The sequence below is a fragment of the Neofelis nebulosa genome, chromosome 10 (assembly GCF_028018385.1).
Source record: "Neofelis nebulosa isolate mNeoNeb1 chromosome 10, mNeoNeb1.pri, whole genome shotgun sequence".
Taxonomy (NCBI): Eukaryota; Metazoa; Chordata; class Mammalia; order Carnivora; family Felidae; genus Neofelis; species Neofelis nebulosa.
In genome coordinates this window covers 9,994,059-10,019,171 of record NC_080791.1, presented here as the reverse complement: position 1 = coordinate 10,019,171, position 25,113 = coordinate 9,994,059, and the positions used below count along the sequence as shown (strand labels likewise).

Genomic DNA, 25,113 nt, shown 5'->3' with positions numbered 1-25,113 from the left:
CCGGAAGTCGGGAGCTGGCGCGCGTCCGCCGCGCATGCGCACACACGCTCGTAGGAAGGCCGGGAGTTCGAGGTGGACGATGGCGGAGCTGGGTGAGGCGGACGAAGCGGAGTTGCAGCGCCTGGTGGCAGCCGAACAACAGAAAGCGCAGTTCACGGCACAGGTGCGAGGACAAGGACCGCGGTGGAGAGAAAGGAGGCTGAGGCTCAGGTTGACTTTTCAGGCTCTTTACTCAGCCCGCGAAGTGACTGCCGCTAGAAAAAAAACTAGCAGAGCTCTGCCACCTCGCTACGGGGAGGCTGCCCAATGCTCGTTCTTGCTGCGCCCGGTTCTTCTCGGAAAACAAATGAGCATGGCCCTCCAGGCCCTGGTGACCAGTAGTGCTCGGGTGCCTATTCGGCAAACCCGGCGTGGGGGAAAGAGAAAGTGTAAAGCAGAGGAGAAAGGTTCGGGCGACGCCAAGGTCACCGGAAACTAGTTTGGCGGCGAGCTCTCTGGGCTTGGCATTCGGAAGGTCTGGGTTCTGATCCTGCCTCTGCCCCTTACAGGCCACGTACCTCTAGGCAAGACACCCACCCATATGGGTCCTGGTTTTGCAGTCAGTCGCCTGCTGTCTCACTGGATTGTAGAGACCATATGCGATAATGTATTTGAAAACGACATAGTAGAACATTAATGGAGAAAAGTGGACTCTGAAGTAGTCATTGTGGACTGTAGTTTAGAACAAGTGTTTTGGAGCCCTTTCGCCACCGTTTGAAACCCGGCCTGGTCGCTTACTAGCAGCAGGACCACTCCCAGTATGGCTTGTTGCTTAACCACGTCTCAGACTGAGGACAGTCACACTTTAGGACCGCAGACAGTATTGACTGAGTACTCAGCATCCCAAAAAGGACGCCCTCAGTAAATGGTTAAAGAACTGCTCTGTAAGGGATAGATTTGGAGTGAGATGAATGCAGTGGTTTGGGGGACATTCATTGGTACCATACCTTCCCAGCTTATACTCGAGCTAATTGGGAAGATAAAAGATACTCACCCTGCCTGAAAATTTACAATCTGATTAAGGACTTAACACAGTTGTAAAAAATAGACCGTGGCCTTCAAGGAGGTAAAAATTTGAACTGTGTTGAAGAATGGGAAAAATCTTTAGGGAGGGCATTCCAGGAATATTAAGGGTCGAGTATGCTATGCATGTACTTCATGGAAGCACAACAGGTTAGTGGTTAAATAAGGGAGTGCCCTGAGTGGCTGAGAGGAACTGATGCATTAAGCAAACACAGGGGTGACGTGACGGAGAGTAATTTTTAATCACTAAAGAGAAAAACAGAAATGGGGAGGATAAAGGATTATTGCAACATAAGGACAAGGATCTGGGCCATACTGGTGACAAGTTATGAAGTGAGGAAAGAGGAGAGCCCATGGTTTGTTGATTGAATGATTCCATCAGGTGATAGAAAATGAGAAGAATGGGAAGGAAATAAAGTTGGCAGAGTTAGACCTATATGCAGACATCAGTGGCTATTTTCTTTCTCCTTAGGTGCATCACTTCATGGAGCTATGCTGGGATAAATGTGTGGAGAAGCCAGGGAATCGCCTAGACTCTCGCACTGAAAACTGCCTCTCCAGCTGTGTGGACCGCTTCATTGACACTACTCTTGCTATCACCAGTCGCTTTGCCCAGATTGTACAGAAAGGAGGGCAATAGGCCATCCCTTGGGAGAATGACAGAAGAAACAAAGGACTTGTTAGAGCAGATTGATGGGCCACTGGGGGAAGGTTGTCAGCCCATCGTCAGGTGAACTTGAGGCTGTTACCAAGCCTGTTGGTGCTAAAAAGTCACAGATCAAATGTTCAAAAAGTGAAATTTATTTATTTGGAATTCAGAAATTCCATGTTGTATCACAACAATTACTCAATAAATGTGAATTCTCCAACTCTTTTTTTTTAACCCCATTCTAGGATTTAATATAGAGATCTCTGATGGGCAGGAACACTAGAAACAAGTGTGTTCCAAGACCAGTAGTGCAAATGAGAGATCTTGGGTTTTGAAGGGCCATCCTAAACCACTAATTAAGGGGGCTAGAAGAACCATCAAAACCTTAGCCTAAGGTATAGAAGAGAAATTGGGGTTGAGAAGGGTGAAGAACAGAAAACAGCTTTATTGCTTATACATGACCAAAAAGGTAAACATGGCAAAAAAAAAAAAAAAAAAAAAAACAACCAAAAAAACAAAACAGGCAAGATGTGTATTCTTGGGATAGAAATAGGCCTGCTAGTATGGGAGAAAGGGAAGGTCAAGCCCAAAACAGAACCAACTTCCTGGAGATGCCTTGTTCCACTGGCCCATCTTCCTGAGTCTGTGCTAAAATCAATACTTTTATAGCACAGAAACAATGCTTCAAAAAAATACATGAAGACTCCTTCCAACAAAGATTTCACTTACTTCAAGAACAAAACAATTGCTTTAGGTTAAGAGGTAGTAATTACAGACGTCCTGCCCTCCCACCCATGGGCCCCCACTAATCCCAAAGGTAAAAATATACGCCATGGAACAATGACAGTTGAGTACCAAAGTATTAATATTTCAAGTAAATATCCTCAAAGGCAGCACCTGCTTATAATCAAGGGATGAGAACCTCTAGCCAACCATGTATTTTGTGACTAAGCACTTTATTAGAAATCTGTTCTGGAAAGAACAAATTTAGTAGTTAGAACCACAAAGTATTACCACCTCATGGAATGTTGTTATAGTTCTATTCTATTGCTGGTGTCTTAGACTGTCATGCTACCATTAAGTATTTCTGTATTCTACATTGGGAAGGTAAGGCCAGGAAGGTTAACTTACCTGTTCAGACCTCATAACTAGTTAGTGGCAGAACCAAGACCAAAAGTCTGGGTTTTCAAGTTTTCTACTCAGCCGATGAAGTGACAACCAGGAAAAACAATGTCACTTGACATTCCGTGATAATGAAAAAACTCACCTGTGTTCTACCAGCCTTTTTTCAGTGATATTTTGTTTTTTTTAAGAATTAACAGTAGGGATCACAGTATAGAGCAAAGGGAAATAATACGGTCTCTGCTTGGTGCTTTAATCAGAAGGCTGACTGGGAAGAAGTGGGTGCATCCCTGAGAAGCCTGTTTCATTTTGGAACTGATTCAACATAACTTCAGGGAAAATCTAAAGTTCATTAATAGATTTAGAAATGAACAAGGAAGATAACATTTAAATGGCAGTTGCAACCCTGAATCCTGTTCAGAGCACCATTAAACAGCATGACCAATTCCTAACTTTATCCCATTTGGTTGAGGATTAAGACAACCGAAGAAAGAATTTTGAACACATGGCCATTTAGGCAATAGACAACAAAGGAAGTAGAAAACCATTTACTATCCAATTACCATGTTTAGGGGTATACTGAGTGTAGCTACAGACCCTGTCCAGCAGAGAAATTTGACCAAAAAACCCTAGTCTCATAACAGCAGTCTATGGATGTTATGAAGGAAAAATATCTTGTTCTTATACACTTTTTCTCATTAAATAAACTGGACCATATCTAAGGGGCCAAATACAGAAAGATCAAAGCACCAAGGCTGAAGACACAAAAAGTTAAGTCCTGGCACCTGCTATATAAAGATAGCAACACGATGTTCCCTTACAGCATTCTACACAGCACCGGTTCCAATCCACCTCTCGATCCCAACCCTTGCCCTTCCCCAGATTCAACATTCCAATTGGTGTACCCAGGTCATTATTGGGTTCAGCTTTCTGGGTCCTTTAATTTGCTGTATATGCACTCTACCCTAAATGTGATTAATTGCAAAAAATAATCTCTTCGAGAAAACTTCATAACAAAATACCAGATTCCCTATTAACAATAAGAGGATCAAGTTTAACAGGCCAAAACAAGACAAGTCTGTCAGAACATATATAGATGGCACAGGACAGCTCTGACCTCAGGGCCCCTGTGCTGGGCAATAGAGTCACTGGCAAAACCCCAAGGTGACAGAGCTGCAAGTAACCAGTCAGATGGGCAAATGAAGAATGTTTCTTTCTCATTTAGTCATCCTCTGAACTCTCTGCAGACCTTTCATCTGTAGCCACTTTCCAATTTGTGCGTTTGTTTGTCCTCTCCTGTATTTCATTGTTAACTACAGGGATATGGACTTTTTTCTCTCTCTTTTTCCTTTTGGTTTTCTTAGTGTCTCTTTCCTCGCCTTCCTCAGAACTGCTGGATGCGGAATCATCGGACTGGGAAGTATCACTTTCTGCATCCAAGAATAAAGCAGGTTTCTTGAGCGACTTTTTCCTGGATTTTTTCTTGCGCTTATGTGGCTGTTTCCTTTTCCCGGTACTAGAAGCCCCAGTTTCTTCTGAAAACTCGCTTGAGGAATCTGCTGTTACATCTGTGGCTTCCTTTTTGCTTTTCTTCTGTTTTTTGTGTGACTTTTTTTTCTGCTTTTTTTTGTGGGATTTCTTTGACTTCTTGTGTTTGTGAGACTCGTGGGTAGATGATTTTACTTGGGGAGATGTTTTTTTTCCATTGGTAATATCTTGCTGGTCACTACTAATAAAAAAGAGAAACTGCTTTACTATAGGAAATAAAAAGTCTATTAATATCTTAGTATTCTACACTCTAGATAGAAAGTTGGGGTTAACATCTGAATTTTAAATACGAGCTTTGACGTAGGGTTACTATGAGACTATCACTCTTTTTGTTTTCTCATTTTGTTTTCTTAAAGATAAATTCTCATCTGTCACCTTGAGTTACTGTATGGAATACTATGTAGAAGAACCTAAATGCTATGTATATGCAGAACATCAATCAGGAAACGGCAAAATATCAAGTATCTCCAAACTAAATTGCCTATTATTTTCTGGTTACATTTTTAATGGCAAATGTTATCTCCTTTATAAAATTAGGAACCCACAGCACCTGGGTGGCTCAGCTGGTTAAGCATCCGACTTGGTTCAGGTCATGATCTCACAGTCCATGAGTTCAAGCCCCGAGTCGGGCTCTGTGCGGACAGCTCAGAGCCTGGAGCCTGCTTCAGATTCTGTGTCTCCCTCTCTCTCTATCCTTCCCCTGCTAATGCTCTCTCTGTCTCAAAAATAAATAAAAAACATTTTTAAAATAAATAAATAAATAAAATTAGGAACCCAATTTATAGTTCAGATTTGGAATAGTATTACTTGGTATTGGTTCACTTGGTTTCTAACTTTTTTTTCAGTAAGCCTATTTGCCTTACCTGTCTGTTTCAAATTCTTCAGGGTATAACTCTTTGTAACCGCTGTGACCCCATCTATAAGATGACACAGATATTATATGTTAGTTATTATTAAGGCAATACATACATTTAAGTTAAAAAAAAATTAGATGGACTTACGAGTGCACGCATACACAGACAGGCATACAGAACAAAGAAAACACCATAGAGCCAACCCCATCTTCAAGCTCAGTAACTTAACTGGCTACATTTTCTGTACTGCACACTATCATTTTAGACACAAAGGATTCTTTTGTCCATTTGTAAGAGAACTTGCCATTCTCAAGAACTCTTCTACTCTGCTCTTTAGCTGTGAAATACTTCTCCAAAAACAACTCTTAACATAATGCTGTCTATATTGGGACAACTGTTTTTTACAGAGCAATTTTACTAAGATGTAATTCCTATACCATAAAAGTCACTCTTTTGAAGTGTACAATTCAGTGGCTTTTAGTATATTCAGAGTTGTGCAACCGTCACCACTATCTAATTTCAGAACACTCTCATCACCCAAAAAGGAACTCCATCCTCTAGCACTAACTCTCCATTCCTCCCTCTCCTGTAGCCCATGGCAACCACGAATCTACTTTCTGTCTCTATGGATTTGCCGATTCTGGACATACCATATAAATAGAATCATGTAATAAGTGGCCTTTTGTGTCTGGTTTTTTCCACCTGTTTCCAAGCTTCATCCATGTTACAGTATATCAGTACTTTATTCCTTTCACCGTCAAAGAACATCACATTAGTCCCCCCTTATCTTTGATTTTGCTTTCTGGAAGCAGATCGCCCTCCTTCTGTCATATTGTCAGAGGTCAGCAGCAGCCTAACGCTACATCAAAATGCCTACATCATTCCCCTCACTTCATCTCATCACACAGGCATTTTATCATCTCACATCATCACAAGAAGAAGTATTAATAAGATATTTGAGAAACCACATTCATATAAATTTTATTACAGTATATTGTTACAATTGTTCTATTTTTAGTTATTGTAAAGCTCTTACTGTCTCCAATTTAGAAATTAAACTTCATCAGGGGCACCTAGGTGGCTCAGTCGGTTAAGCATCCGACTTCAGCTCAGGTCATGATCTCATGGTTAGTGAGTTTGAGCCTGGGGTAGGGCTCTCTGCTGTCAGCACAGAGCCCATTTCAGATCCTCTGCCCTGCCTCTCTGCCCCTCCCCTGCTCGTGCTCACTCTCTCTCTCAAAAATAAGTATTTAAAAGCTAGAAAAAGAAATTAACTTTATCATCAGTATGTATGTATAGGAAAAAACATAGATATATAGGGTTCAGTACTACTCACGGTTTTAGGCAACCATTGGGGGTCTTAGAACATATCCTCATGGATAAGGGTGGGGACTACTGTACCACATTTTGTTTATCCCTTCATCAGTTGACAGACATTTGGGTTTCCACTTTGGGGCCATTATGATAATTATGCTATGAACATTTGTGTGCAAGTTTTTGTAGGGATAATTAATTTTTAAAAGTATATACTCTCAAGTCAGATATCATTAATGGTCACAAGAATTTAGTTACAAACCTGTCTGGCATATTAGCTTCATAATCATATAACTTCTTATTCCAGGATTTAGCCTTAAGAAAGTCATCTTCCAGTGCCCCAGAAATTTCAGTCTTTGGCCTCCAATAGTCTCTTTGACTTTCTTCATCAAAACCATCACTACGCATCCGGCTATAAGGAAAAACAGAAGAACTTTTATATTTGGAAGCAATCTGCAAGGTTCCTTTATGGAATGTCATACACAAAACCCACTGAACAAGCTAAGGGGAAAACAACCACCTGATAACTAGTATTAAAAAAAAAAAAAGGAAAAAGTCACGATCTGTTCTACTGTCTAAGTCTGTACACTTATCCAGGGAAAATCTGACCATTACTACCCATCCTATTGCAGAATACAGACAAAAATGACTTATGGACTATGGCACGCTGTAGCTCGCTCACTGATTCTCAAGTAGGAGGGCATGCAAAGAAGGATGCTGAGAATAATCACAGCTGGTGACAATTTCCAACTACTCTGGAGATTTCAGAATCTCCAGGAAAGGTTTTCCCTTCCTCGAAAACCAGCAACCTTCTGCACTGAGGTCATAGTTAACAGTAGGAACAAGGCCTAACCCATGAGGATGCTGGGGTAGAAAAACAGTTGAGAACCATTGACACAGCCTGTGCTTACAAGGTCCACTAACAAGTCACTCTGCAAGCTAACTGATTATCAAAAATGTTTAAGGGCCGCCTATATGCTAGGCACAGTTCTAGCTGCTAGGAATGTAATAGCAAATGAGACAATCAGAATCCTGCCCCTAAAGAGATTATGATTTAAAGATTTATTAGACCATGACAGGTATTAATAATTCACTCTAAAAATAGTATTTTGTTCCTGGAAATGCCTCTTGGAATTGAACAAGCAATACAAGACAAACCATCATCTGCACTAACTTCTAAATTCTCAAAGGACCATCTTTAGAAAGGAAACATTTTATCTGCAAATATCTGCAAAGATATTTATTTTTATATTGAGACCATGCCTTCTTTACCTTGGAGACCCCAAATACTTTCTTGTTTAAAGCCCTTCACATACAGCCAATCCTGAGTTGTATGTACTCCAAAGCCTGAGTACTCCACAGGCACACTCACTCTCCTTAAATATCTCATATATTGTTTCCCTGGGTGGGTTTAGAAATTAGCATTATTAGTATAGTCATTTTTCATATACACAGCTCTACACTAACAGGCATATGAAGCCCAAGAGATGTTCCCAATACTCAGACATTCCTATACCTCCATAGATAAGACAACTAAGCCTGTATTATCCTTTATACTCAACAGTGAAACTATTTAGAAGGTAATGTGAAAGGCTGTGTGACTTGGTGAACACAACAAGGAGATGGGGTAAAGAAAAGGCTCACAGAGAATCTAAGACTAACAGAGGAAAGGAGTGAATGATAGCTTAAGTGACTGTAAGTTACCAACAGTAAATCTTAAAAGCCACCAAGCAAGGTCAGAATACACAAAATCCTTAACTTTTAAAGTTGTTCAAGGTAGAATTTTGGAATTCAGTACCAAGAATTAAGCCATATGTATCATAGCCACTATCTTTATGCGTGGGTCTAGATTTATGAAAGAAGGAAGGCTTAAAGATTCACAGAACTGAACTCATCTATCTTTAGCGTACTAAAATGCTTTTACGTGAAAGTTAACGGTTCTAAAGAAGATCAGAATTATTTTGGTTCTTAGAGCTGCAATTTCACCTTGAACTACTGGGTAACATTTTCCTTTTGGTTCCCCGGTAGGCATCTTCCATCTGTTTCTCCAGTTCTCTTATTTTCCACATATCTGATTCCTCCTGAATCTACATTTTTTTAAAGAAAAGAAATACAAATAAATGACTAAAAATAACATTTTACATCAAAGAAAAGTAACTGACAAAACACTCTGCACTAATTATTGCATTACAGATTGGGTTATAACCAGGAACCTGGGAAACAAATTCAGGATTTCTAGAGTGGCTAAATAATCCAACCCAGTGAATCTCAAATGTTCTGCAGCCACACGAGAACTTTTTAACCCTGCACAGACACACCTATCACCTTACTAATTTTGCAATTATGCTGCAATTATCAAATGATAATCCTTTCTGTTTCAATTAGTCACCAAGTTCTTGGGATTCTATCTCCTAAATTCCTCTTCATCCCTGTTCACTGTCACTTCAGTCACTGTTTTCATGCAAACCGCTCATCATCTCTCACCAGTAGCACTGCAATTGACTAACTGGTGTCTCTATTATTTCACTCCATCTGATCTATCCCCTACCCAGCTAACTAATCATCTAAGATACAAATACAAATTAAAGACTTTGATGGTTTCTTTATTATTTAGAGGAAAAAGCGTCACAAGCCAACTCTAACTTACCATTCAAGCTTTATCTTCCCTCACTACCCCGTGGCCCCGCCCCCCCCACTCCCTACTTTCTGAATGCACAGTTTATTGCCAAGCCCCAAGTGCTTCATGCTCCTTTTTGTTGCCATGTGAATACATGATGTTCCTTCTGTCTGGAATGATCTTTTACACATGGTAAAGTTTAACCTGTTAAACGAGAACTAATTCAAATATCATCAGCAGCTCAAATACCACCCATTCTGTGAAGCCTTTCCTTATTTCCCAAGGCAGATTTCATTATTCATTCCTCAGTGCACTGAAGCACTTTGTGTATGTCTCTATTACAGTACTTATCAAATTGATTATAATTACCGAATTTATTCACCTTTGTATCTCCAAACTGCCAAAATAATGCTTGGCACACTGTATGCCTTCAATAAATGTTGAGGAATAACCAGATTGTACCTCTTACCTTATTGTGAGCATCTGTATGCCGGATGACATTCCTCAGGAGGACTTTCCCCAATGGAACCCGGGACATTCTTCAATCTGAAATTAATCAAGATATAACACTTAATAAAAATAATTTCCTTTATTACCTTCTCTTTTATTACAATGTTATAAGGAAGCACGAGGTAAAGAAAAGATCACTGAACAAGAAGTCAGAAGTCCTAAGGGGTAGTTTTCCCTTTACCATTAAAAGAAGAAAAATGTCTGACCACACTAATATGAAGATGAATGTAACTGAAATAAATGTACGTCGAAGTTCTTTTAAACTGCACAAAGTTACGTGCTTTCAAGAGCACCATTTTATTTAATTTTCAACACAATCCCATGTTTTATAAGAGGCAAACATCTTCATTCTTATTTTGTAGGTGAAATTCCCTTAAGCCATAACTTGCCCCAGGCCAGACTGCCCAAGGCAAACCAGGTCCAGATTAGATATCAACTCTGGAACCCCAAAATCAGTTCGTCATGAAGCAAATATCTAGATTTGAGACTATCAGGGACCAGCAAATGTCAACATTTGACATCAAATGCAGAGGCCCTAAATTTCTCCACTCGGGAGAATTTTACTTTCTAATTTGTACAGAAGCCTCCAAAATACAGATGACAAGGGTATCCAGTGTGTAGCTAGCAGCGGTTTTGTGCAACCACCCCACCGCTCACTCACCCCTCGATCCTGAGGAAATCAGGCATCTTGCTAGTGTGAGACGAAGAACCACTCCATTACAAGATCTCCTCCGACCCAGGAAGCCAAGGAGTCAGGGCTCAAAGGCAGCTCTGCAGCTTCACCCGAGTCCTTCGTGAAAACGCAGCCTTCCCACCGGTTATTCTGCCCTCACCCGCGGCCCAGGCCACCGCTGCCTTGCCCCCAGCCCAGACCGACAGGAAGATCTCTTTCCGGACTGAGGCCGGAATCTGCGCCGGCGCGGAATCCGGAGGGCCGGGTAGACGGGGCATTCCCCGCTCACGCTCCTCTGGGACGGACCCGGGGGTTGGGCTTCGCTCTCCCGAAAGGATGGGGAGGCTCTGGACGGGTACAATCCTCGACTGGGCCCCAAGAAATACCTAGAGTGCCCGAAGGGGGGGTTGAAGCTTCCAAGAGGAAGTCAGAGAAAATACCCCCATCTCTGTCACCGGGATCCCTGCCCCCCAGCGGCCACGGAGCTCCCGGTAACCTTCCCTCCAAACGCCCTCCCCATACAGACACACACAAACACACCCATACCGTGCGCCGCAGCCTCGCGTGGCGGGGATTTGGGGAGGGGGGAGGGGGAGGTCTGGGAGACAAGGGAGCGGACTTCCCTTCCAGGCCGGAAGTCGTGCTCCTGAGAAACTCTTCCCACCAACAGGAGACGCGGAGACTCCCACAAGGAGAGTTTCCAGGATCCTCTAGAGATCGAAAGGTGCGGAAGGGAGGCGGGCGCCTTCCTGGAAAAGAAGTGGGTCAGGCTCAACTGAAAAGCAAGAAAGAGGAGATTCCGGAACTAGATGTAAAAGTCCTTTCTGCCTGGAGCTTTCCGGACCCAATTAGATGTTGGACCCGGTCTGGTTACCCTGGTAACAGGTGTCGCTGTTTGTCAAGGAACCGAGAGAGGAGGTGGGTTCGCCGACCTCTGGAGTGATTGTCCTTTAGTTAAGCTTCCCATTTAGTTTAACCCTACTAAAAAAAGAAAAAAAAATAGTTTAACCCTACTATAGTATTCGGAGAACCCAAGCCTCCCTCCTCTTTGCCTCATTCTGTGGCTGCTGTGGGACTCCTCTCCAGTGGGGGAGGAGGGCAAGGGAGGTTATCTCTAGACACAGATGGTGTATTATTACTCTCATACAGTGTTAACGAAGTGTCCCAGTTTCTCCATATTAATTAATTCTCACAATAACCTATGGCATAGGTATTACCGTCTTCATTTTGAGAATTAACTGATGTATATAACCTAATTGCTCAGGGTCACACACCTAAGTTAAGTGATAAAGCTAAAATGGGATCTAGGCATTCCGGCTCCAGCTTTGCCTAAGCTGGAGGAAGCTATGAGGATGTCTCCTGTGGCCCTCACCCCACACACACCTCTGGCAGTTTCAGGACTGGATAGGCACCGGTCAGCCAAAACCCAGGTATTGGAACAAGAAAATCACCAGTAATCCAGACTTTCAGTGACTCCCCTCAGCACTTGAGAGGGTCTAGGCAGAGGTAAGGACTTGATATCTGAGACGACAACCTGAAAACTTTAAGAAGGGGTGCTAGATAATTAGAGAATAAGGAAAAGAAAAATAGTGCTGATCCACAATTTGTTAGACACGGGTGCTGACTTCACCCAAACAAGACCTGTTCTTCCTTCTCCAAAAGAAGAAATGAATCACTAGTTACACAGACCTTTTTCCCCTTAAGTCCTATCTTTCCACAGACTTAAGAGGCCTATTCACCTCAATCATGGAGTCTTCCTCAAAGGGTCTGCTCACCCAAGTTACTCAGTTCTGGAACCTCCTAGACGATCTGGCTGAAAGCAACCCTGAGGGCTACGAGAAGTTTATTCAACAGCAGCTGAAAGAAGGGGAACAGCTCTGTGCCACCCCAGAACCATGGCTCTGTCTACAAACCAGGATCCTGGTATGTAGAGTTGGTTCCCAGGGATGGGAGGTCTTGACTGAAATAATCCTGGAATAATCAGAGAATAACTTACCTTTAGCTATTGCGACTTTAAGAAAACTCGAGGGAAACTACCACTCTAAATGGAGAGTGAAACAGTGTGGAGGATCATGCTGAAGGAGTAAGAATGGGAAGTTCCCACTGGATACATTTTGGAGATCTCACAATAAGCCATCTTCTACTAGAATAAAAAAAGTAAAATGATTTAACAGAGAATCATAGAGTTGGAGGTTTTTCACCTAAAAAGAACTTAGTTGGCTGAGAGGTAAGGAAGTGGTGAAATAAGGTTAAATTCACCTGGAATAGCTGCTTGGATCAGTGCCCCCTCCTTCCTCCCAGTTCCTCTGGCAGTGGCAGCTGTATATCGAAGGAAAGTCAGTAGCTTGGAGGAAATCAGGTAACAGTACAATTTCTCAGACACAGTTTTGTTTTATTTTTTTATGGTGACAAATTTAGATTTAGCTAGCTGGACTCAGTTTAGATGATCCCAATTTTGTTGGCAGCATCCAAAGCATCATAGTCAGGAGCCAGTCGAACATATGCTTTCTTTTCTCCATCCGGCCTGATCAGAGTGTTGACCTTGGCCACGTCAGTGTCATAGAGCTTCTTCACAGCCTGTTTGATCTGGTGCTTGTTGGCCTTGACATCCCCAACCAACACAAGTGTGTTGTTTTCTGTTTTCTTCATGGCTGGCTCAGTAGTCACGGGGAAAGACTGGTCAAGCTTGTTTCTCCTGGGGGCTCTGTTAACGAGGATATTCGGGTTGCCTTTGGAGACTCGGTGTCTTGAGCCATTGGAATGTAGGTGATGTGTGGATCTCCTTTTTTTTAGGCCCCTGGATGCCTTTCCGTACTGCTTTCTTGGCCTTCAAAGCCTTTACTTTGGCTTCGGCATTGGGAGGGGCAGGGGCTTCCTTCTTCGCCTTAGGTGCCATCTTCGTGAAAGGGCTCAAACACAGTTTTAATACACAGAATGGCTATTTTAGAGCATAAAATTATCTGAGTTACCTTTAGGCTATGATTAAAAAAAACAACTAGGTTTTGAGATATGAAAAATTATTTGCTTTTTAGAAACCAAAGGAAAAAATACTTTTCATCAACCTGTGTCAGTGGAAAAGGATCCCAGCTCCCCAGTCAAACACTCATCCGGTACCTCTAAGTATTGGCAGACCAGAAGATAGGTTTGAGACATCAGGTACATAGAACTATGGGAGATTAAGCATATTTTAAAAACTTTATTGGGAATAAGCATGTACCAGATTTTACTTGGTAAAAGGCAGTATAAGTAAAATATTTTATTTGGTTATAATATAGTTAATAACTAATAAGCACTTTTATTTATATAAATGTGGTTCAGTTTTTCTAATAATCCATATAAAATGCCCAGAAATGCCCTAATTGAAAATTTGTGTATATAGCAACTGTGTGATTACCTCTGAAAAATACAGGAATACTTTATACTTTCTAATTTTATCAGGATTATGGCTTAATAAATTAACTGACAGTACCATTAGTGAAATGAGTTGTCTTCATTTCACACCCTCTGAATTACACACACAGATGTTTATACAGTCATCGATGTGGCCTACAATCCTGATGTTCTCCAGGCAGCAGAAAAGGACCAAGTGAAAAAAGATCAATTAATACAGATGGCCATGAAATGCATTGAGGAAAAACTCCAATTCACTCTCTCACACTCTTACGGCATTACTAACTTTAGAATAAAAGGAAGCATTCAAAGGATGAAACAAAATCTGTTGAGAATGCAAACTGACCCCACAAATTTAAGAGAGAAAATGAAAAAGGGTAAGTTAAGAAATGTAAGTGGAAAATTTAACTGATTTAAAATTGTTTTTGCATCCTGTGTACATTTTGCAAACTAGAAATCTTGATTTTAAAAGAGAAACTTAAGATAGAAAAATAGAAAGATTGGGCATTAGAAATATTAGCATGTCCTTAAAGATTTTTCAGTACTGCAAACTTTTTAACTAAGTTCTTTGGTTTAAGATTCCCAAACTAATTTAGCTTCAGCTTTATCTGTCATTTTGGCTAACACCACACACACTAAAGCTCATAGTGTTTTATGTTGTTGATTAATTTTTTTTAATTTCATCTCCCCCCCCCCTTTTATTTTCCTGAAGAACTAACCCTTGAACAGATAAGTAGTACTGTGAGCAATCCAGACACCTTCCAACTTTTATTGCCAAAAGATGAAGTTTCAAGCAAAACAAGGTGTCTGATAGAGGAGATTTCCAGTACAGAGAGCCAGGTAGAGATGAAGGAACCAGCCTATGAATTAAAAATTGTGGCTGATCAGAATGAGAAACCTCTGAAAATTGAAATAAAAGTTGAATTACCTGGTATTAATTCCGCATCTGTCTGTGACCTTAGTGTTTCTGAGGTAAGTCGAGTAGGTAATACTATAAATTTGTGTCAGTCAACATTTACTATAATATACTCTAGTAACAAATTGCACAATCTCAGTGGTTTACAGCAGTTTACTCAGCTTACATGTCACCTAGGCCTCTGCTCCAGGGTCTTGCACATTTCAAGATACAGGTGAAGGGGTAGGTCCCATCTGAGATATGCCATTCTCATGGAAGAGGGAAAATACAAACGGGTAACTCATGCAATGGCTCCTAAAACTTTCTCTCAGACATAGCATATATCACTTTTACTCCACATTCTGTTGGCCAAACTCAGGTCACAAGGCCAAATCCTACATCAATAGGACTAGTAAGAATATTCTCACAGGAATTCAAATGGCAAGGATGTATAATCCTCTAACAAGAGAAATAATTGGTTGAAAATAAAACTTAGTCCTATTTCTCAGTCCTGACGTTTTAGAATTCCTGGGCTCTGTATATTCTCTTTTAATCCTACTTACAAACTGGGAAATTCTTTTCTCAGCTCATCTCTTTTTGTAGTAGCTTATTAAATGTAGCCAGTAAGACTAATGCATGCTACCAACATTCTATTTTCACACTTCTTTACCTAAAGACACAAACCAGGTACATGTTACTTGCCTTTCAAATTATTGTGATAGTTTTACTAAGGCCTTTATCATCACTGTTAAAACCTGGATCACCGTTTTTCCTATCGCTGATAAATTTTCCTTGCTGTTTCCTGGTCAGTCACAAAGTCAGTGCCACATAATCTGGGGACAGCAACAGCTGTTTTATGGCACCATAGCAGTGAACTTTTGATGTATTGAGGAGCAATAACAAATAATCCCAAAACCTCAGGGAGCTACAACAGCAACTTTACAGTTTATTGCCAAGTCACATGGCAGTAAATGGGATCCTCATTTTATGGGAAAGGTGTGAATAACTGGGAATAATCCCCAGTAACACATATTTTAACCAAGAAATCTTTTCTATTTTCATCTTTGTTATTCTTAGGATGACTTACTGATTGAGGTCCCTGAAAAGTACAGATTATATCTGAATCTTCCAGAATCTGTGGATACTGAAATGACTACAGCAAAATTTATCAAAGAGAAAGCTACATTAATCATCATAATGCCACTGGTATAAGTCAAGAGCATCATCTGCTTTTGGGTTTTCAGTGCTACAGGCATGTGAAGGATAGGACCTTCATTATGGGTGAAGAGGTAGTGGTTTATCTTCAATACTGGTTTCATGTTTCCTAAGAGTTCTTTTGAATGAAATGAGATTTTCTCATCAACATGTTTATACTTTTTTTTTTTTAACTCCCCTCACACTTGGCTAGAAGCAGAAACTATTAAAACAGTATTGCTATGATATACTTGTTTTGAAGCTATTTGTAATGGTCTTAAAAGTAACAAACTTGTCATTTAGGAAAATCCTGTTTCCAAGTAAATTGTGAGAATTCTTGGTTTACTGGTTGGAATTCTGGTCTACTTGTTTTTCTGGTCTCTAGTAAATGTTTGCATCAGGAAGAAATCCCAGACTATGTAAATTTTTTATTACCAAGAACTGAAGCAGTTCCTCCAGCTATAAAGATACAGGGCCAATGTAAAAATATGCAAACCTATGCTTCTGTGAACCTCTGTACTTCTATAAAATAGCCCTGATGGTAGGAGTGCAAGCTACTCAGACCTTTTAACATCAAAAGGACTGGTCTTGGATACAGTGATGCAGTAACAGTAGCTGGGTGTTACTGCACCTAAGACGCAAAATAATCTAACCTTAAGAAAAAGGAGCTGACTTCGGGACATGTGCCTTTCTCCTAAGAAGATAATTTTAAGCGGCACCTAGGTGGCTCAGCCGGTTAAGCATCCGACTGGATTTTGGCTCAGGTCATGATCTCACGGTTCAGGAGATCTGCACTGATAATGCAGAGCCTGCTTGGGATTCTTTCTCCCTCTCTCTGCACCTTTGTCCCCAAATAGCCTGCTTGGGATTCTCTTTCTCCCTCTCTCTGCACCTTTGTCCCCAAATAAATAAACATAAAAAATGATTTTAAGACAGAAGTGATGTGTTTCTCAACTTCCATGCATCTAAGTTGTCAGATGGTTGTTCAACACAAAGATATCAACTTTCCAATTTATAGCCCAACAATGTTCACATCAAACTTTAAACATCCTTGATCATCTTGTATAAATACATCTTCCTTGTAAGTTTCTAGTTCAACATAAGGTCTTTAAAGTCCTCGTTAATTTTAAAGCTTTTTATTTTTTTTTTTTAAGTATTTTTCTTAGTAATCTCTACACCCAACGTGGGGCTTGAACTCACAAGAACAAGAGTCACATGCTCTTCTGACTGAACCAGCCAGGCGCCTCTAAAGCTTTTTAACTTTACACACTAATAAAGTGTCAGGGCACCTGGGTGGCTCAGTAGGTTAAGTGTCCACCTCTTGGTTTTGGCTCAGTTCATAAGCTCAGTTTGTGTGTTCAAGCCCCATATGGGGCTCTGTGCTGACAGTGCAGAGCCTGCTTGGAAGTCTCTCTCTGTCCCCTCTGTTTCTGCCCCTCCCCTGCTTGCTCTCAAAAATAAATAAATTTAATAATAAAAACACGAATATAGTATATGTAATATAAACAGTTGATACCGTGATATTTAAAAACAAATATAATTCTCCTAAACCTGGTTGGATTTGAATTCTCCCAGCAATAGGATAATTTACTTTCTGAAAATTTTCTAGAGCTGTATAATGTGATGTCCTAAAGTTAACACACCTAGTATATTTCCATCCTTCAAAAAAAGTTGGAATGCTTCCCACCTTACCTTTCCATATCACCTCTCCGGCTGGTTAACTTTTTTTTCAGACCAGGCCTGGGGTTCCTGTAACTTCACTCACAAACCTCAGGATCAGTGTCAACTATCTAACAGGGCCAGACTATGCTTTCACCTTGCTATGTGCTGCACCCCACCACGAGGTGCTTTAGAACTCCTTGAACTTTAAGTGTTAGATTATATTCTGCTAAATTCAGTCCTTTATTTTACCAATACTTTATGCTTAAAATGCGTTGCTATTAAGAGAGTACACATACATAGCTATCCCTGGCCTTAATCATTTAATGTGAAAAATAATTACCAACAGATCAAAAATTAGACAAGACGCATTGAAAACATATAGTTTAATTTTTAAATAATTTCAACCAAAACTTTTAACTTTTTTTCTTTCAATAGTGGTAAGAGAAATAGACTGAGTCCAGATTTAGGTTATAGCTCAGATTAATTTTTAACTCAGTAATTCTTATGAGAAGACAACCTTTTATTTTTCTTTCAAGGGAACAACAGAGCCATAAGCATTTGCCAAGAATGAATTATCTTTGAAGTTTCATGTATTTGAACCAGATGTGCCTCATACTGATGGTCCCTTGTGATAAACTTGTTCCTTCCGCATAATCTTCAATTCAAGCTAACATTACTAATTACTGAAAAATCAGATTAATGTATTGAATTGTTTTCATAATAATACAGCAAGGGAAATATTTCTGGAATATATGCAGTGTTACTTGTGCACCATGTAACAAAGAACATTTAGAAATAAATTCAACACCGAAAGACCTAAATTTCGGGGATTGTTCCACATATACACAAGAAAACACTGATCAGATTGATTTTAAATTATCATAAACAATTCTAAATATTTATTAAAACACATCAATTCAATAGAAAGTCTGGAATTGTGATAATGTTCCCAGTTCATTTTTATTATCCTGAATATCACCTCCTACTCTTCCCCCCCTCGCCAAGAAGAAAGGCAAATCATAACAAAATGGAAAAAAAAAAAATGTTTAGGCTGATTGGGTAGCAAGCAACCTAAACGATTTTTTTTTCTCTCCAATAGGATTTTAGGACTTTCATATTGTACATGAGACAACACTGGGTGGAAAAACACAGAACACTTTTTTTTGTACACACTGAACATTTCTTACTTTATCCAAGTAGAAGTGACCACTTGGCTTCTAACCTTTCAGCACTCCCAACTGCTTACCAGTGTATCTCTTCCCTCTTCCTTTCAGACAGGTCTTGGTGATAAATGGACTTTGGCACACATCTCACTAGAAACCATATTTTACATATGTACACTATTCCATAGTTACTTGATATAATTTTCCAATATTATTTGAGTAACAGATTCTGGCAATTAAGTTCATTTGTCAGTAACCACCAGTTAATCATGGAGGAAGAATTCTACTTTCACAACTTCTCTCTGTTAAATTCTATAAGCATATTCTTTTATTTGGAGTTAATTGTAAATTCTGCTCTCAGAATTACACATGTAAGTTGCTTAAATAAATACCCACACAAATTCTCATTTATACCAAGTAGCTGGTTTATATTTATATATTCCATCTTAAGAGGTGAAAACAACCATTTTGGAATTCATAGAAAAATAAACAAAGAACACTCAGTTGCAGAAGTGTAAGAAAATGTTAACTTTTAAAATGTCACTTATTTTCCTTAAAGTTCTCTACCCTTCCCATCCATGATAAACCAAGATCATGTAACAGGGTTAAATTCCAAAATCAATCTTTAATTCAAACCCTTTCTCTCTTTCCTTGACTTCTCTTTCCCTCAAATGAAGCAAAACATGAGGCAATTAAATTTCAAAACCTCAAGGTTTCATCCAGATTACTTTTATGTATCTGTTTCAGTAGGGAACCACAATTCTACCTCTGCATTTCCCAATGGAAGTACTTCTCACCAAAGGGCTAGACCACATGTTCTCTTGACTAGGAATACACAGCTCAAAATCTGGTGTTTATTAAATGTGTACAATATGTAGGTGTAATTGGCATTTTAAAAAATTCAGTAATGCCCATTACAAATAACTTATCTGGACAGACTCAAAAATAACTGGTTAACTTCAAAATAAAAAGAACCACTTGCGGGGCGCCTGGGTGGCGCAGTCGGTTAAGCGTCCGACTTCAGCCAGGTCACGATCTCGCGGTCCGTGAGTTCGAGCCCCGCGTCAGGCTCTGGGCTGATGGCTCGGAGCCTGGAGCCTGTTTCCGATTCTGTGTCTCCCTCTCTCTCTGCCCCTCCCCGTTCATGCTCTGTCTCTCTCTGTCCCAAAAATAAATAAAAAAAAAATGTTAAAAAAAAAAAAAAAAAAAAAAAAAAAAAAAAAAGAACCACTTGCATAATAACATATTTGCATCTTGATAAGAATGAACCACTGTGACCTGGGAGAGTCTAGAAATTCTTGGGTTAATTATAACAACATGGTGATAGGTTTCTCAAGGTACTTTCTAAACTCAGCAAGCCACTGGGCTCCAACTGCTCCATCCACAACCCGATGGTCACAACTGAGTGTAACAGACATCATGCTAGCCACATCAAATCTAGAAAAAGATAAAAACATTATTAGGTATTCTGAAAGCAATTGCTAATTTTTAGCCAGTAACCAGCCCAAATGCCAACTCCTACCCTGTAATTCCAACCAGATACTATTATTTTCCACTTACTCGTTATGTACTATACACCTCTAGCTCAACCTCCAGCTTGACAGACCAAACAGCCATCTGGAGCATAGGTTGGCAAACTACAGCTCACAGACCAAATCCCGTCAAATGCATTTACGTAGTGCCTCTGTCTGCTTTCACACTACCACGTCAGAGTATTTGCAACAGAGACCATATGACTCAGAAAACCTAAAAGATTTACAACCCGGCTCCACAAAAACGTATGCTGATCCCTGACCTATGATAACTCAGCCTTCCCATCTCATATAGGATTAACTGCATTTAGTAAAAGAAGAGTTGCTGTTCTGAGAAACTTCATTCTAGACTTGTATCTGACTCTACCTTAAGCTCCAACAGGCTATGCCAATAATTATAAAACTGAGACTCAAAAACAGGTATAATGGAATGAAAATGAGCTTACAACTCCCTCTTTATTTTGGTACTTACCCTTTTTCATTATCTGCTGGAACCAGTCTATCCTCTGAAGCACCAATCGCCAAAATACATGCTTGAGGTGGGTTAATAATAGCAGAGAAGTTCTTAATTCCAAACATCCCTAAATTAGATATTGTAAAAGTACCACCCTAGAAGAAAAGAGATTAAAAATAGATCATGTTAACTGCTTCTCAACATAAAAAAAAAAAGACAAAATGTTACATGAAAAGACCTTAAGATCATCTTTAAGAAAGGCCTATGAACTATTAAAAAAAAAAAGGAAAGGAAAATGGTAAGCGCATAAATACACATATCAGAACATCAAGTTGTACAACCTAAATGTATATAATTCTTATTTGCTATTTAAATACAACAATAAAGCTGAAAGTGGGGAAAAAGGCCTGAATGGAATACACTTTAATGAAAATATACAAGCATTACAATATGAACAAAAGTCAGTTGTGTGCCTTTTGCAAATTGCTGGAAAATATCTTATTTTCAGCTTCTGATAGGTTATTTACTTTTTATTTTCAGGGCCTTGTGTCCATGAGAATACAAGGCATAATCAAAAGGTGGAAAATGCAATAAAAGCATTATGCTGCCCTTAAAAATAACGTAATTCTTAACATTTAGAACGTAAATAAGTAATACTGTACCTGGAACTCATGAGGCTGGAGTTTACCCTCTCGTGCTTTGGTTGCTAAAGAAACAACATCATTAGCAATGGCTTCCAGTCCTTTTATATGTGCATTAAATACAATAGGTGTAATGAGTCCTGCAGGAGTGCTGACTGCAACACTGATATCGACTACATGATTTCTATTGCAAAAGAAAAGAGAAAAGGACACTTCAATAATCATCAACAATATTAAGAGCTTATGTGTCAGGTTAAGCAAGAATATTGATATTTATCTCAGTCTGGCCTACTGTTCAGCCAGAGAGATATCTCTTCTGGTGTTTACATTTTGCTATGCCCTTTCCCTAACTTGGACTTTTTGCAAATGGACAAGAAATGGGGTTGGTTACACATAACCTCTAACTGCCTCCCACTTGCCTTGACTGGCAGGTGGAAAAGGCCCGGCATTCAGTGAGAATTAAACAAGAACTCAAAGAACTCCCTGGATTTTGAGATGCAGTGGACTGGCTGGAGCTGAGCCTCCAGGCAGAGCTTGAGCAGACGGAAGGAAGAGTGGAGGGAGTGGACTGCACCGTGGGAGAATCAAAGCTCAGGATGTAGGGTGGTGGTGTCTCAGGACAGAAAAATAGGATTCCCAATCTGTATTATGCCACAGGTACCTTTGCATCTGTGTCCTTTCTCAGAGTATATATTTTTAACACAGAAAATAAAATACTCAAATTACAAGTAACAAAAAAACACAACCAAACAAAAAGCCCCAACTATACTGAAATTCAATTACCAAACTATTCAAAAAACAAAACTGCGGGTGCCTGGGTGGCTCAGTCGGTTAAGCTTCCGACTTCGGCTCAGGTCATGATATCATGGTTTAGGGGTTTGAGCCCCAGCTCAGGCTCGCGGCTGTCAGCCTGTCAGTGCAGAGCCTGGAGCCTACTTCAGATTCTGTCTCCCTCCTTCTCTGCCCCACTCCTACTTGAGCTCTGACTCTGTCTCTCAAAAATAAATAAACATTAAAAAATTTTTTAAAAATTGTGACACATGTGCTTCTGTATTAATAAGATCACGCAATAGGTCTAATAATTGCTACAATTTTGAAGTAGTGATAAGCAAAAACCACTTTTAAGACTCCTGCAACAAAGCTGTGATATGAAAATAGGTGATTTTTACTGGTCACCAGCACAAGTACTGTTAATACCTCTTTGATTTGTTCTCTACATTTACGGTAAGAGGAAATGCCAAATTTCAGTTAGAGGCTAGTGGAAAGGAATGACTTTTTCCCCCTCAGCCAAGTTCCCAAACTCCCAAATTGTATCCACAGCCTCCTTGGGGTCTGTGTAAGGGCCCGTGCTGATGTATTCTGCAACTGAAAAAAAGTTAAAACTTCACAGGAAGAACTCCAGCTATTTCTAGGCACAAGCTTTAGAATATTATGGTATGGTACCAAATCCCTCAAAGTGCCCAAGCTGAGCCCTCAAAATGCCCAAGCTGAGCAGGGCAGTGGGATTGTCACTTGTAAACTCAAGGATGTGCTCTAATGATAGTGTGTGACTATCACAACTGGGCTCTAGCCAAGGTATGACATAACGAACACACCTTTCTTAACTACCCTGTCCTCCTAAGAGAGTAAGCATGGTGTTTCTCACCTTGTTCACTGATGAAAATAGCCAACAGTACATGTTCAATAAATATCTGTTCAATGGCTATATAAACAAACGGGTGAAGGGCAATTCTACTCCAAGGAATGAACCCAAGAAAAATAAAAATGTAGGTCAACACAAAGAATTATACACATATGTTCCTAACAGCTCTCTAGAAGATACATCTTTGTCTTAATCCCAGAATCTATCAATGTGATCTTATTTAGTAAAAAAGATCTTTGCAGATTCAATTAGGATCTTGAGATGAAATCATCCTGGATTATCTGGGTGGGCCCTAAATCCAATGCCAAGTACCCTTGTAAGAGACAGAAGAGAAGACATGGACACAGAGGAGAAGGCCATGTGAGGATGCAGGCAGAGGTTAGAGTTATGCAGCCACAAGCCAAGGAATGCCTGGAGCCACCAAAACTGGAAAAAACAAGGGAAGATTCTCCCCGAGAGCCTATGGAGGGAGTGCAGCCTTGCTAACACCTTACTTTTGGACTTTTGGCCTTCAGAACTATGAGAGAATAAATTTTTCTTTTTTTTTTTAAATTTTTTTTTTTCAACGTTTTTTATTTATTTTTGGGACAGAGAGAGACAGAGCATGAGCGGGGGAGGGTCAGAGAGAGAGGGAGACACAGAATCAGAAACAGGCTCCGAGCCATCAGCCCAGAGCCCGACGCGGGGCTCGAACTCACAGACCGCAAGATCGTGACCTGGCTGAAGTCGGACGCTTAACCGACTGCGCCACCCAGGCGCCCCAATAAATTTTTCTTTTAAGCCGCCAATTTTGTAGTCATTTGTAACAGAAGCCCTAGGAAACTAATATAGTCTATAAGGCACAGTAAGACCCTCAGATGTCCTCCCAGAGGGGGATGACAAAGGAAAAAGCATGAGTAGGTTACTGTGACATCTGACAGGATTGAAAAATGGTCTAGAGTTCTCCTGGGAACTTTCAGAAAGAACTGATGGTGAGTACATAGAAAACTAGCTCCTTCTTAGGGAACCATTAAGATCAGCCTGGTCACTATTCACAGCATACTACATCTCTTAGTCATAAATAATATTTTTATGGGCATAAAAATATTAATATTGAATACTGATTTATCCAGTATTTGTGCTGTAATCAATTTGTAATCAATTTAATAGGATAATGGTGTGTGTGTGTGTGTGTGTGTATTTTTTAGAAATACAAAAGTAAATACTAGGGGAAAAAAAAAAAACAGTTTAAAAGTTGTATTTGCCTCTTGGGAGTAGACCTCAGATTAACAGTTGAGTACGTTGGGGCGCCCAGGTGGCTCAGTTGGTTCAGCATCTGACTTCAACTCAGGTCATCATCTCGCAACTTGTGGGTTCAAGCCCCACATGAGGCTCTCTGGTCTCAGCACAGAGCCTGCTTTGGATCCTCTGTCTCCCTCTCTCTGTCTCCCTCTCTCTACCCCTCCCCTGCTCACTCTCTCTCAAAAATAAATAAAAATTAAAAATTTTTTTTTTTACCACACAAAGCTTGAGCACTGGGTGTTATATGTAAGTGATGAATCACTAAATTCTACTCCTGAAACCATTCTTTCATTATGTTAACTAACTTGGATTTAAAAAAAAAAAAAAAAAAAAAAAGTTGAGTAGGTCACTGTAAGCCAGGGAGCAATATTCTAAAAAAAAATTTTTTTAATGTTTTATTTTGAGAGAGAGAGAGACACACACAGAGTACAAGTAGGGGAGCGGTAGAGAAAGAGGGAGAGTTCTGAGCTGTCAGCACAGAGCCTGGCATGGGGCTCAAACTCACAAACTGTGAGATCATGACCGGAGCCAAAGTCAGATGCTTAACCAACTGAGCCACTCAGGGAGCAATATTCTAATGTATACACTCTTATTTTAATAAAAATTAAATAATAATAACATAAAAGAATCTACATAGTACAAGCCTAGGCACAGGAGTCAGAATCCTGGTTCCAGTCAGTTTTGCTACTTCCTAACAAGGAAAGTTATTTAACTCATTGAGCTTCAGTTTCTTCATCTGTAAAATGGAAGTGAAAGTCCCTAATTCATAAGGTGGCCATACGGATTAAAATGAGACAACATGTGAAAGACAGCACCATGCCAGCCACATGCTACCATATACTTTGTTTTAAATGTTTATTTATTTTTGAGAGATTAAGAGAGAGAGCACACGAACAGGGGAGGGGCAGAG

General features: G+C 40.0%; 4 protein-coding genes and 1 pseudogene across 8 annotated transcripts in view; 2 read left to right on the top strand and 3 right to left on the bottom strand.

Moving 5' to 3' along the window:
• Nucleotides 1-10: 10 nt before the first annotated feature.
• Nucleotides 11-1,931, top strand: TIMM8B (translocase of inner mitochondrial membrane 8 homolog B). Its single transcript, XM_058690291.1, has 2 exons — nucleotides 11-163; nucleotides 1,535-1,931. Exons 1-2 carry the CDS (start codon nucleotides 35-37, stop codon nucleotides 1,700-1,702), a joined length of 297 nt encoding a protein of 98 aa, XP_058546274.1. The 5' UTR covers nucleotides 11-34; the 3' UTR covers nucleotides 1,703-1,931.
• NKAPD1 (NKAP domain containing 1) lies at nucleotides 1,846-11,009 on the bottom strand. Of its 4 annotated transcripts, XM_058690271.1 has the most exons (7): nucleotides 10,896-10,943; nucleotides 10,338-10,367; nucleotides 9,636-9,712; nucleotides 8,536-8,636; nucleotides 6,812-6,961; nucleotides 5,245-5,298; nucleotides 1,846-4,562 (listed from the first exon to the last, which is right to left on the bottom strand). In XM_058690271.1, the coding sequence occupies exons 3-7, from the start codon at nucleotides 9,702-9,704 to the stop codon at nucleotides 4,055-4,057; spliced, it is 882 nt and encodes a 293-aa protein (XP_058546254.1). In that variant the 5' UTR covers nucleotides 9,705-9,712; nucleotides 10,338-10,367; nucleotides 10,896-10,943; the 3' UTR covers nucleotides 1,846-4,054. The 4 variants fall into 4 exon arrangements, with proteins under 4 accessions (XP_058546254.1, XP_058546255.1, XP_058546253.1 ...); XM_058690272.1 differs by lacking the exon at nucleotides 10,338-10,367 and having other exon boundaries at nucleotides 10,896-11,009; XM_058690270.1 differs by lacking the exon at nucleotides 10,896-10,943 and having other exon boundaries at nucleotides 10,338-10,593.
• Nucleotides 11,010-11,036: 27 nt separating this feature from the next.
• PIH1D2 (PIH1 domain containing 2) lies at nucleotides 11,037-16,076 on the top strand. 2 transcript variants are annotated; one of them, XM_058690268.1, is made up of 6 exons: nucleotides 11,037-11,267; nucleotides 12,054-12,272; nucleotides 13,382-13,505; nucleotides 13,871-14,116; nucleotides 14,452-14,711; nucleotides 15,712-16,076. In XM_058690268.1, exons 2-6 carry the CDS (start codon nucleotides 12,096-12,098, stop codon nucleotides 15,844-15,846), a joined length of 942 nt encoding a protein of 313 aa, XP_058546251.1. In that variant the 5' UTR covers nucleotides 11,037-11,267; nucleotides 12,054-12,095; the 3' UTR covers nucleotides 15,847-16,076. The 2 variants fall into 2 exon arrangements, with proteins under 2 accessions (XP_058546251.1, XP_058546252.1); XM_058690269.1 differs by having other exon boundaries at nucleotides 11,132-11,267; nucleotides 12,070-12,272.
• On the bottom strand, nucleotides 12,342-13,387 carry LOC131488437 (large ribosomal subunit protein uL23-like; annotated as a pseudogene).
• A 1,780-nt stretch (nucleotides 16,077-17,856) lies between the features above and the next one.
• DLAT (dihydrolipoamide S-acetyltransferase) overlaps nucleotides 17,857-25,113 on the bottom strand; it is a 29,249-nt gene continuing 21,992 nt past the window's right edge. The window contains exons 12-15 of the mRNA XM_058690240.1: nucleotides 21,302-21,464; nucleotides 20,658-20,794; nucleotides 19,885-20,090; nucleotides 17,857-19,630 (exon numbers count right to left, since the gene is read on the bottom strand). Of these exons, the coding sequence (XP_058546223.1) occupies nucleotides 19,961-20,090; nucleotides 20,658-20,794; nucleotides 21,302-21,464 (430 nt within the window). The 3' untranslated portion in view covers nucleotides 17,857-19,630; nucleotides 19,885-19,960. The remainder of the gene's footprint in view (nucleotides 19,631-19,884; nucleotides 20,091-20,657; nucleotides 20,795-21,301; nucleotides 21,465-25,113) is intronic.

Excerpts from the sequence above, each read along its gene's own strand:
- TIMM8B (XM_058690291.1), top strand. The coding sequence starts at position 35 with ATGCGCACACACGCTCGTAGGAAGGCCGGGAGTTCGAGGTGGACGATG. Across the intron at positions 164-1,534 it reads AAGCGCAGTTCACGGCACAG|GTGCATCACTTCATGGAGCT; the intron begins GTGCGAGGACAA and ends CTTTCTCCTTAG.
- NKAPD1 (XM_058690272.1), bottom strand. The coding sequence starts at position 9,704 with ATGTCCCGGGTTCCATTGGGGAAAGTCCTCCTGAGGAATGTCATCCGG. Across the intron at positions 8,637-9,635 it reads ATACAGATGCTCACAATAAG|ATTCAGGAGGAATCAGATAT; the intron begins GTAAGAGGTACA and ends AAAAAAATGTAG. Across the intron at positions 4,563-5,244 it reads GAAGAATTTGAAACAGACAG|TAGTGACCAGCAAGATATTA; the intron begins GTAAGGCAAATA and ends CTTTTTTATTAG.
- PIH1D2 (XM_058690268.1), top strand. The coding sequence starts at position 12,096 with ATGGAGTCTTCCTCAAAGGGTCTGCTCACCCAAGTTACTCAGTTCTGG. Across the intron at positions 12,273-13,381 it reads GTCTACAAACCAGGATCCTG|AAACCAAAGGAAAAAATACT; the intron begins GTATGTAGAGTT and ends TTTGCTTTTTAG. Across the intron at positions 14,712-15,711 it reads GTGACCTTAGTGTTTCTGAG|GATGACTTACTGATTGAGGT; the intron begins GTAAGTCGAGTA and ends TGTTATTCTTAG.